Below are 12,182 nucleotides of genomic sequence, written 5' to 3' on the forward strand. Positions count from 1 at the left end.
GAAAAGGAAAACGGAAACGCATACGCAGCGAGCCAGTGGCGCCTGACCATATTTTGCTTATTTATTTGCCTTGCAGTAATGCCCCGACACCACGACACCCGCCCTCGCACATTTCTCACCTAATAAAATTACAATGGCCACACATCCACATCCTCACACCCCCTGCAATGCACCCTCACATGTTGCTGCTGCCCCGCTGGCCTTTTCGTTCCTTTTTGATGTAAATTTAATTTCGGTTTTCACATTTTGAGGTTTTCATAGCCGCATGCTGGCATTAGGATAGTACAGAGGGAAAAATCTTACCAATCTATGCAACTTTCTTTATTCGGTATGGGATTTTATAAATGGGATTTTTCTTTACTTCAATTTCAAAAATACATCAATCAGTTTATTTAGAACATTTATTTTTATATTAAAGACCACAATTTTTCTAAGTGTGCACCGTAGTCCTGAGTTTCGAGTCCTGAACTCCAAGTGAGTGTCCGTGTCCGGGTCCTGTCCTCCGAATTCCTCACCCCTGGTGTCGTAGTGGTGTCCCCGGGGATTCGGGGGAGCATATTCAGCTGCCGTAATGCTTCTTTCATCGCTGCTTCCTTCCACCCAGCCCCTGCTCCTGCTCCTGCTCCTGCTGCTGCTGTTCTTTTCCTTTGCCCTGTCACTCTGTCATCAGCGTCACATATTGTTCGCCTTTTGTCCTTTCGGGGGGATGGAGTAGAAGGTGGAGAGTTGGTACTGCGTCCCCCATATGAATATGTCAACTCGATTCCCTGGCGTGTGCTCCGATTCGAGTTTCTGTTTTTTGCGCATTTTTCCCCCTTTTTTCTTCTTGGCGCTCCTGTTTCCGCTGCCGCATTGTCCGCCCGGCTGAACTGCGATTTCAATTAAACCCCTCGCCAAACCGATGTAATCTCAATCTGATTTTCGGGGCATATGCGGGTTCCTAATCGAATAATCCGCAAAACTCCCCGTGTCGTGCGGTTAACTTTGTTACCTAGCAGCAGCTACAAAGCACTTGTGCTAAACATCAACTGGATTAGATTAGTAGATGGTCAAATAATTCATTTTCAAATAAACGTATTCATTGGGAAATCGCCTGGCGAGTTCAGTGACCGAAGCCGGAAACGATTCACATACTGCCATCCTTTTGGAGGAAGTTCACATGGAGGGACTTGGTAACGGAGTGGAGTGAACAAGACCCAAACAAAGTCTGACACTCGACACAAGCTTAATTGCTGGGCCCAGAACCCGATGCCCACCCAGATCCCGAGCCAAATCCTGGGACTCCAACACTGACTGTGAAAAAGCGCCAAGTGCACTCGTGGTAATTTGATTTAATTGTGCGTGCCAGCCGGCAGCAACAACAAAAGCACTTAGCCAACTTGCAACAGCCGGGCAACTCTTGTTCATATGTTTGTGGTCGCCATTTTTTATACCCTAAGAGATGGTGTAGGCTTATGCAAGCATTGTTTATTACCTCTCTATTTGATGGTATGTAACAACACAATGAATTAAACTTTATTGAAAGTGTTTAATAAAAAATAAGCTATATTATTGCCCTTTCGATATGTTTTTCAAACTACATATAGTCCGACTTAAAAGAGAATCCTTTCATACTGATACTTTTTTTTTTTGTTTTTCGCATTGGTGCTCATAAGAAATTTACAAGTGTCGGGTGTTGGCTCCTTTTCCTGGCTTGTGGGTCCCAGGTTAAAGGGCCCAAGTCCAAGTCTGAAGCTTTTGAACTCCATTCAGCCTTAGGTAACCCCTGCCCCTTGAACTTGCTACTTGCAACAGCTTCAAGTTGCAACTGTTGGTCCGCTCGTTGTTTTTCCTCATGTTCGCCATGGTCACCATTGTCGGTGTTTATTAACTGCGGACCTGCTTTTCTTATATATATTTTTTTTATTTTGTTGCCACTGGTTTCTCGGCTCCTGCATAAATCATCAACGGAATGGCCTTTAATGCATAATTTATCTACCGTTTCAGGATGCCCCCAGCTATCTCTGTCTGCGGTTTTCCTCTCGTTTTTGTATTGTTTTTGAACATGCTCGGTTTTAGAGCTGAGCAAATTTATAGCTGACGAACATTTCCGCTTCCGTTTGCAATTACACGAGCGGCTAAAATAATAACGGACAGCGATTGCTGCATCAAGATGTCTATTATACCACTGGGGACGATTCATGAAATTGTAATCCATATGTATATGTGACGGGACTTCCAATAGACTTGGCTTACATCTTCACTTACTACCAGTAGTAAATATGTACCTTGATTGCTTTCATGATTCGTACTAGATTGGTTATGCTTTAAAACACCCATTTCGCAGCAGGTTCATTCGGTTTGAACTTAGCTTTGAATTGCTTGCCTAGTCCGAGGCTATTTGCCATTGCTAATCAACTGAAAAAACCCATACGCATTTCCACCCATTGATATTCATAATTCAAAGTTCATAATGTCACTTTGCATAGGGGACCGAAGAGAATCCGGCACGGGGGAAAAGTGAGTTTGTGAAAAGTTGCCCTCCCCCACCACTCACACACGGTAAGCAACTTGAAATTTTAACATTACCATCACTCCGTAGAATGTTTGATTTTCACCGCTTAATTTATGATTTAATTGCATATTTGACGGTGCAATGCAAATATTCACCCCTCTGTGGTTGGCCTGCAATGCCACGCATTTCATTTAGATAACCACAAATATTTGCCACAGAACGCGTCTGCCACCAGAGGGCCAATCGGGCGTGGATAATTTGGTGCCAAATGTGAATTATTGGTGCACCTGCACATTAAGGCAATTAAATCAGAACAAAAAGCCCCATGCGACAGTATAACTTGTTAACTGTCCGACCAAATAATAACCAAATAAAACAACAGGATCTTCTGTTATATTCTGTATGTGTACGCTCTGTTTCCGAATATATCCCAAAGTTCATCGGTTTGGCGAGGATCCAAGAGTAGACACCAGTTCTCCCAGGCGTCGGGATCGCAGCGAAAACTGGTTGCCCTGGCGCTTCAGAATGCCATATTCGACCCCATCGCGCAGATTGACTTGCACTTGGCGATAGAACTCCGGATCGTTGCGTCGGTACTGGATGCCCAGGACGAAGTTCAACTCTGTGTCACTCATGGGTCGGCGCGTCTCCTCCAGGACGTGTAGTATGGACCTCAGTAGGTTGGGGACCAACTTCCGCTGTTGCGGCAGTGTGCGAATCCTGTAGGTGACGGGCATGATAATACAATTTTTTACATTTTTTTTGTTGCCTTTTATATATATATATATATATTCTTTTTTTTTTTTTTGGGAAACCAAATGTAAAAGTGTAGACAAATTTTGTGACCGACTCGCCGCGCAGCCTGAGTCGTTATGAGCTAGCTTCGGAAACGAAAACCCAAGCTACGTGTGACAGTAAAAGTCAAGCCAACTAAATGAATTTCCTGCCTGCTTCGATCCTCGAAATTTTCACCATCACTCCGTGGAATATTTGATTTCACCGCTTAATTTATGATATAATTGCATATTTGGCGGTGCAATGCAAACATTCACAAGTATTTGCCACATAACGCGTCTGCCACCAGAGGGCCAATCGGGCGTGGAATTCGGTGCCAAATGTAAATTATTGCTGCACCTGCACATTAAGGCAATTAAATCAGAACAAAAAGCCCCACGGGACATGAAAATTTGTTAACTTTCCGACCAAATAATAACCAAATAAAACAACAGGATTCACTGTTCTATTAAGGACTAATTAATTTGCAAGATCTTCTGTTATATTCTTAAAATCTACATAGTGGCGGTTTAAGAAACTTCATCGGCATAAAGATGGTCCGAGACTGCAGCGAAAACAGGTTTCCCCGTTGGATCAGAATGCCGCGTTTGACGCCATCGCGCAGAATGACGTGCAGTCGGTGATAGAACTCCGGATCGTGACGTCGGAACTGGCAGCCCAGGGTGACGGTCAGCTCTTTGTCACTCATGGGTCGGCCCATATGCTCCAGGAGGTTTATTATGGACCCCAGTAAGTTGGCTTCCATGTTAGTAAAATTGTTTAATTTTGTTGTCGCTTTTTTTCGATTTTTTTTTTTTATTTTTTTTTTGGAAACCAAATGTAAAAGTATAGAAAAATTTTGTGTCTTACTCGACGCCTGGCCTCAATCGTTATGAGCTAGGTACGGGAACGAAAGTGCCAGCTACTTGTGACGTTAAAGGCAATGCCAACTACATGAATTTCCAGCCTGCTTCGATCCTTGCTTTTTGGCCTTCTTGCCGGTGTTTTTCAACAGCAGAGTTACTTCCTCATGGCCAATTAATCAGAAGGCGACTGTGGCGGGTTGAACTTGAATGACCTCGAGGCATAAAAACGAAAACTGCGACAACAAAGGCAACAGCCAGAAAAGCAACAAAGAGCAGGAAACACAGCAACTAAAGGAATGCCGATCGAGTTGGTAGTATCTTCAATAAATTAAAATACCCACTAAAGTACCTTGATTTGCAGCTAACAGTGCGCCTCTTATTTTGCAACTTCTTGATTTTGCGTTGCAAATACACAAGTATATTTCTATTGCATCTTTGGGTGCAACAATTTTCCGAGTGTAGCCAGGAAGCGAAGGGCCCACAAACATCAAGTGACATTCGAGCAGAGACAAAAAGTCATTATCACGGCGACGTCGGGCCGCTCTCATCTCCACATCTCCGCATCTCCACCACCCGTGCCCCCGATCTCGGCCATATATACATATATGTGTGAATGTATGCCCAGATCCCCTTCGCATTCGCATTCGCCTCATGTTCAGCATATGGAGCACGTGGTTTGGAGTCATAGTCATCGCCATAGTCGCCACCGTCTTTGTCGCCATGTTTTTTGCCTTTTCCGGCATTTTGTTTACGATTACTTTTTGTTTTTGTGCTTTTACGTAGCATCTGTGGAGCTCAGGGTTGCATTGAAAGGGGATCGGTGTAATTTGAGTTATTGGTTATTGGTTGCCATACAGTAGAATATAAAAGGCAGCAAAAGAAACCGCCGGTAATCATAACAGTTTTAAGTTTGTGACAAAATCGTACACAGCATATTTGCTGATATGTTTTACTGTATAACTAATTTATCCGAAACTCTTCGTTCCAAGCACTAGGTATCGTCTAGTCCAAACATCAATACGATAACTTTCTTATTTGTTTTATTTGGCGTAGAGTTCTCTGCGCTCCCCAGCGTACGCGGATTTCCTTTCGAGATGGAGTTGACAGACGGCAGTTTTCCCTGAATGATTTTCACTTGTTTGTTCTTGTTGTGTCCTCGTTGGCTGCTTTGTTCGCTTGTTCGGCTGGCCCAGGAGAAAGCCGACCCTGTTTTGCAGGACCTCCGTCCGGGATACATACACATACATACATATACCGACCAGTATTACTCTGGGCCCCCTTCATCAGGAGCAGCCGCCAAGTGCAATTGTCATAAAGTGTCATTGGCTGACGTCGCGTCCTCGCGTCCTTTGTACAGTTGTTGGTGCGGTGAATCAACTTAAATGAGTATCCGCTTTGTAACTACAAGTGCGTGGCTTCGTTTTGTTCCCTTTTAGCTAACATCTTTTAGCCAACAACCGGCGGGGAAAATAGAAAGAGTGAGTTAGAAGCCGGCCAATTGGCTTTGTGCGCGATTTAGCTTTGTTTTGGACCCCAGGTCTAGGTCTAGGACTAGAGCTCGACTGAAGGATAAGGGATTCGGGCTACAGGATGCATGAGAAAAATCGTAGACAAAGGGCTCCCATTTCAGTGAAAGCAATTGAGCGAAAACAGTCTACAAGTCTTAATCCAAAACAACCGAAAAGTGTTAGAATAAACGCATTTTAAGTACAGATATCCACAATTAGTAACTTTGTATTTATAAAAAATCATTATATGTATTAGAAGCTACTAGACTCTATAAATTACAGTACGATTCACATTTGCTCATCAGCACCTAAGAGCTTAAACACACATCTTTTTTAAACCCCGAGCGCTCCAATTACAAATCTATTCTGCAACTTTTTCGCGCGAGCACAACTGTACTTTTGGCATCTATGCAAAAGCGTGGGATAGCAAATGGAAAAGTGATTTATGTAGCAACACTGCCGCATCGCACGGGTTGGTGTTGAGGTGGGGTCGGTGTTGAGGAGTTCAGGAGTTGAAGACGAAAAGGCTCCACTGTCCTTAAGCGGCTTATACGTAACTGCATGGGGCGAATTATGCTGCATCGCCGCAGGACTCGCATAGTGCTCTCTTCCATATGGCAGACGGCCAGTCGCCAGTCGCCAGTAGCTAGAGTTCCACCGATCCGATCCGATCCGATTTGGTCCTCCGAATCGGGCACAACGAACTTGGCCAACTGGCACTCGGCCAATGCAATAGCCCCGTTGAAAGTGACAGCGACAGGTGGAGAATGTGCAAAGTTTGTGCGAAAAAAGTGGGGAAAAAAGACTAATAGGACGCAGCTAAACAATGTGAAAGATACAACAGTTTCGGATTCCCCATGGGAGGTCCCCAGGTTCGCGGACATCCTGCGATGTTTTCTGCGAATTGAATATGCCGCGTTCATTCCGGGAACAGGGACGGAAACAGAGAAACAATTATAAGAGGGCTAAGGTAACGGCTCCAAAACCAGCTCAAACACATAAATGCCAGCCAGGAATGATAAATTGACGCTTGACGGGAATGCAAGAATGCCAGCGAGAGCGGACTCGCGATGGGATTAAGCTGGCAGATACGACAGCCACTGGGGAATGGGATCTGCACTGAGAAAAGTGCGGAAAATTGCCAAATAAAAAATTGCTAAGTTACTTACCTATTATATATATAATATTTGTATGTTTATAGTTCATATATTTTTATTTTGATCAGTTCGCATGCAGTGACTAAGTATATAAGGAAATTTTGGTTTTTTGTGAAAATTTTACGACAATGCTTTTCTTTTCCGTGTAAAACTAGGAACTGGGGTTAGATTCGTTCGGGTTTGAGGGCCAGACAACGGTCGACATTGAGCAATTGCCATGCATAAATATAGCGGCACTCACTAACACATGCACGGCGAGCACACACACAAACGCACATGGGGCAACCACCTGTCAGGATGGGCAAAACATAAACAAGCGACGCAAATCAAAACAAGCGACGGCGCCTCGAATAAAATTCCGCCGAAATGAGAGTCCGGCAACATGTTGCACGTGTGTGTTGTGAGTTTCAGGACATGCGCATTTGGCCAGCAACATGTTGACCACTCCGAAATGTTGAGCAACATTTCGAGGTTGCCAGAGGATAAATTGGCAAAAAGGTAAATGCCAAGCAGTTGCACCTGCGTGAAGGAATTTTAAGTTTCACAGTTCACACTTTGTCTTGCCAATGAACTAGCAACAAAGCTGACTTGATTCTCATAAAGTTTTTTTTTCAATATTTTATAAGAGAAGGATCATAAATACACAGATACGATCTGCAAGAGTTCCCGCTTATGAAAGGCCAACAGAAAGGGAATTCTATGTCGGAATTAGGTGGATTGGTGGCCACTGTTTGGTCATATAATTACTGTGGAATTCCAAATTAATGAGTTGCCACTTTAATCCGCGCCGCATGAATGGGTTTGCATTATGCATGGAAAAAACAAAAAGTTATGCCATCGCCGTGTATCTATATACATATATACACATGTACATATGTATTTATATGAATATTTATTCGAATATAACTTTATATCGTTTGTACATCCATATATGTATCTATGTGATTACTTTTTGTATCGCTCCACGTGTGGGATGAGCGAAATTACTCGGCAAAAAGAGTGTTTAATTAGCATATGGCGGCAATTAATTAATTTGCAACGCGGCCAGCACACCATCGAGAGAGACCCAGCAACGGGCCTCATCCCCTTATGCAATTTTCATATTAAATCAAAGATTATTCTATAATTAAATGTGTGCAGCGCACAAACACACGCACACACACACACAGTCACCCGGAAAAAGCGAGACGAGTGGGGATAAAGTAGTGGAAATCCTTTAAATTGGAGATGTCAGAAAAGTTGCAACTTACAACTGATTGAATAAATAAAACTCGAGCATTCCACACTGATGAGGGCCATTGAAAGCATCGACGATTGGTTAATTGTCGACTGGATGAAAAACAGAAATTAATGAGCGAAAAGAGCTGTTGGCAGTTTTATTTGCCCAGCGAACACACGGTCCAGAAATTGGTCGTACAATTTCGACGGGTTTGCTGTTGCTGTTTGGTTTTTGGCCACCGCAAAGCTGTTGACAGCATAATCGACTTGCACTTAAAAGCGACAGGCGATGTGTTAATTGAATGCCACATTATCGCAGTCGAAAAATGAGCGGCTGCTGAACCGGATGGCAATTTACCAGATCCGTCAAACCAGACAGCATTCAAATAAAGCTGCCAATTGGTCCGGAAATTCTCGAATTGATGGCTAAGTGATTTGCGCATTTTGAGCCAGCTCAGCCACATACATATATGTATATATCTATGTCAATGCTGTATTTCAACTAAAAAATCTTTTTCTTTAAAAACGCTCTCCTACTTAAAGGTCCTTGCGGAACATCGAAGACATTTCAAACCAAAAGAAAATACATTTGAATAAATTAGCTGCGACACATATACCATCATTACTTATCAAACACAAACCACCACCCCCCCCCTCCCCCCTTGGGGTGTATCCCCTCCGCCATCGGCTTTATAATTTGCCTGCAATCGTGATTCGTTGCGGTGGAAAATTAGTCGAGGCTTTTGTCTGCGGCAACCGGATGACAGAATTCGGCTTGCAAGTCATCGCAAGTTCATTGACATGTCATCCATCTCAATTTGGAGCCAGTGCCAGCGATAGAAAGACAGGGTAAGTGATGTTCCAGGCTCGATGTCGACATCCCCAATCGCTTTTTTTTCGCCTGTGCGTGCCCCCTGTTGCTTTTGACCGAAATGACACACTTTACGAGCGCTTGCCTCATTTTAATGCAAATCAATAAATTTATATACAACAAACATTCGAATTGCTCGCACAGCTGTGCAGTGAGTTTAGCATGCAGTGAAAGAAAAATAAGGATTGTCCATATTGAAAAGTGAAGAAATCCGGCTGATCTTCCTTGATTCATTTAATTTTTCCCAATTTCGAGCACTGAACCCACAGAATGTCCTTGTTTTTTCCGTGTGGTTGAAGGGCATCTACTGGAAGGGGGATTTTGTTACTGGACGGGTGGTGGGGTGGGTGGTTGTGTCCAGAGCCCCTGGCACTTGAAGTTTTGATCTCGTAGCCGATGTTGCTTTTTATTTCAATTTCCGCCCACAAAATGAAGAAAAAAGTGCCCGAGAAGACAACAACAAAGACAAATTTATGCCACATTAACAGCTAAAAGCTTTCAAAATGCGTTTTGCTTACGCCAGAGGGCATCGAGTGGGGAAAAGTTGCCGTGGTGGGGGTGGGTTGGGTGTGTATGGTTTGAATGTCATTGCGGGGGTGTGATCAACATCGAGGAAAAAGGCGAAAGGGGGCATTATCCTGTCCTGATGGGGCGACCCAAAAAACAAAGCGCATTTCTTACGAGTTGCGGAGCTGAGTATGACCAAAATTTTTGGCACATCTTGTGAACACCCCACACACTCGGGCAGGAGTGTGCAGAAGGGGAGCAGAAGGGCTGGGGGTTGCTGAAATGAGGGGGCAAAAACAAAGGCATTAAATTTAACGCGCCAAAACTTGTGCCATTTTTGGATGCCTTCGCCTCAGTTGCTGCGACAAATTTCAGTTAGCTCATCCGTCGAGCGCTGATACACTCAGAGAAAGCAGTCTTATTTGCATTTTATTGCATATAATCAAAGTAGATATCAACTTCTTGCGATAACATCAATTAGTCAATCAATTAATTCGGTATTGAATTTCATGAATTTCATAGGCGACTCAAGGTGTAACCTCTTCGCTATTTGGCTAATTATGGCAGATGGAAATTATATTTCTCCGTGCCTAGCCCCTCCTTTTGGCCAACTGTTTTGTGCCCGGCTGGCGGGAGGCAGCTTGTAGCGTCAAAAGTGCAGCTCAAAACTTCAAAACGAGCAATGTGCCAACAGCCTGCCACCGTCACTTTTACACAGACCCCAACCCCTCGTAACCCCCTCCGCCGACGACATTGCGTTGTGGCCCCAACCACCCTGTTTCCGCCCTTAGCCAGTTTAAATCCTGTCCTTGCATGCGCTAAAATTAAGATTTATGGAGCCTGTAAAAAACAACAGCGTCACCAAAAGCAGCAACAACAACAGTCCATCCGTTGACGAGCGAGTGAAAGAGACGGAGCAGGCGATGTGGCGATGAGGAAAGGGGGACGGCAGCAAGTGGGAACACAAGCAATGAATGCGCCAAAAATTTTTAACACCCAAATGATTACAAATGAATGGCGAGTGCAAGGGGTGCGACAGGGGCAGGGACAGGGCAACAGGCCCCCAGCGAGCGAGCGAGCGAGCGAGAGGGCAGATACAACCAGCACAGTTGTGCCCGTCAATTATGCGTCCGTGTTCCATTCCGTTTGTTCCGGCATTATGTCGTTGGCCAATCTGTTTAACGATCCACTTGGTGAACAGCAGCTTGTGAGGATTGTGGCCGAAAGGGTTTGAGAAATACTTCTTGGTGAAGGATATTATCTTTAAGGACACATATCTATAATATCACACAATGCCCAACAATTATAGATACCAATCACTTAATATTATTATTATTCAATATTACTATACATACAGTATTCATAAATTTTATTTTACATTTAAATTAGTTCTAAGAACCAGAGCACTTTTAATTTACATTTCAAGTCACACAATCGAGGGCGTACTAATGCGTAGGCGTGGCATGCTAATTAATACGACCAGTTCGCCACGACCCGCATAATTAATTGCCTAAAAAATATGCCAATTCAAAAAAAAAAAAAACAGGAATTTTAAGCGAATTTATTTTCACAACGCATTTTAGATGTATGTACATATGTAGTTTCAATTAAGCAGAGATTAAAAATTCCATCTATGAAGTGCATTAAACCAAACAAAAAGCCAAGGCGCATGGACGACTCCTTCTCTCCTGCAGCCAAGTGAAAATGTCAGAAATTTTCATTAAACTAACCGATGGAAATTGAAGATGACCGAGCAAGAGCCGGGGTTGAAGCGGTTGCAAAAATGCAGGGGGAGATGTCAACGAATCTGTCAACACATGAACACAAGTTTGCGGCCCCAGGAGGGCGGACAGAATGGGGAAAGTTCCTTTTGCGACCTGCTTCTTGATTGTTGCGGGAAAATGGCAAAGCGGGAAAAGTGGGAAGGCGGGGGAAAGCGGGGCAACATGGACACAACAGCCACATCATGAACGGCAGCCAGAAACAACAAGGACAGCACCAAAAAGCCAAACTAAGCGCAGGTAAATTTAATTATGCCAACGGGCGAGCATCGAGAAATAATAGAGGAATTCCCCAGAGAGTGCAGCATCGCACAAAAAAAAAAAAAGTGTAGCCTTAACAATTCGCAGTGTAATTGAATTGTTCTGCTTTTTAGCAATTTAAGTTCAATTGACACCGCTCAACATGAGAACTCTTTTAATAATTGCTTACATAGATTAATCATACGCACCGTAATCGAAACTCGAAACTCGCTTTTCAACAGACGCCATTAAGTTGCCATTAGTAGGAGGCACCTAACAGATCGCATATTTCTTGCTGCCAGCGCGCAGAATGCAAACGAGTACCAAAATTACACCCTAATGAACCGACCGCGCTATTATGAATATATATTTTCCTGGCTTTTCGCTGCAAGCGAAACTGCATCTTGTTTTGGCCATTTTCGCGCACTGATAATGTTAATGACTTGGCGGCAAAATATTTAAATGCCAAGAGAGACCCACTGATGACACATTGTCTGCTTTCGCCAACGAAAAGGTGGGTGGAGCTGTCCCCGCCCCCCACAGCAGATAAATAAATCTTTGCGCCCCCAGCAGGGAACCTGAAAGCCCGAACCAGGAAAGGAACCTGAAAGCAGGAGCAGGACCACGGAGCCTGCGGTTTTCCAGCTAACTTATGGCTGGCTGCAGTACTAACATGATAATAACCTAGCTGCTGACCCGACCACCCAGCGGCAAAAGTCCTAATTCGAATTTATTTCGGGGTATTACGTGTTGTGCGCTTCAATCG

General features: G+C 43.8%; 2 protein-coding genes across 2 annotated transcripts; both read right to left on the reverse strand.

Annotated features, from left to right (window-relative positions):
• Positions 1–2,880: 2,880 nt before the first annotated feature.
• Positions 2,881–3,395, reverse strand: LOC6739972. Its single transcript, XM_002076824.4, has 2 exons — positions 3,315–3,395; positions 2,881–3,258 (listed from the first exon to the last, which is right to left on the reverse strand). The coding sequence occupies exon 2, from the start codon at positions 3,229–3,231 to the stop codon at positions 2,932–2,934; it is 300 nt and encodes a 99-aa protein (XP_002076860.1). The 5' UTR covers positions 3,232–3,258; positions 3,315–3,395; the 3' UTR covers positions 2,881–2,931.
• A 330-nt stretch (positions 3,396–3,725) lies between these two features.
• Positions 3,726–4,166, reverse strand: LOC27208143. The gene has a single exon (XM_016183758.3). It carries the CDS (start codon positions 4,032–4,034, stop codon positions 3,777–3,779), a length of 258 nt encoding a protein of 85 aa, XP_016038061.1. The 5' UTR covers positions 4,035–4,166; the 3' UTR covers positions 3,726–3,776.
• Positions 4,167–12,182: the final 8,016 nt, after the last annotated feature.

The sequence above is a fragment of the Drosophila simulans genome, chromosome X (assembly GCF_016746395.2).
Source record: "Drosophila simulans strain w501 chromosome X, Prin_Dsim_3.1, whole genome shotgun sequence".
NCBI lineage: Eukaryota > Metazoa > Arthropoda > Insecta > Diptera > Drosophilidae > Drosophila > Drosophila simulans.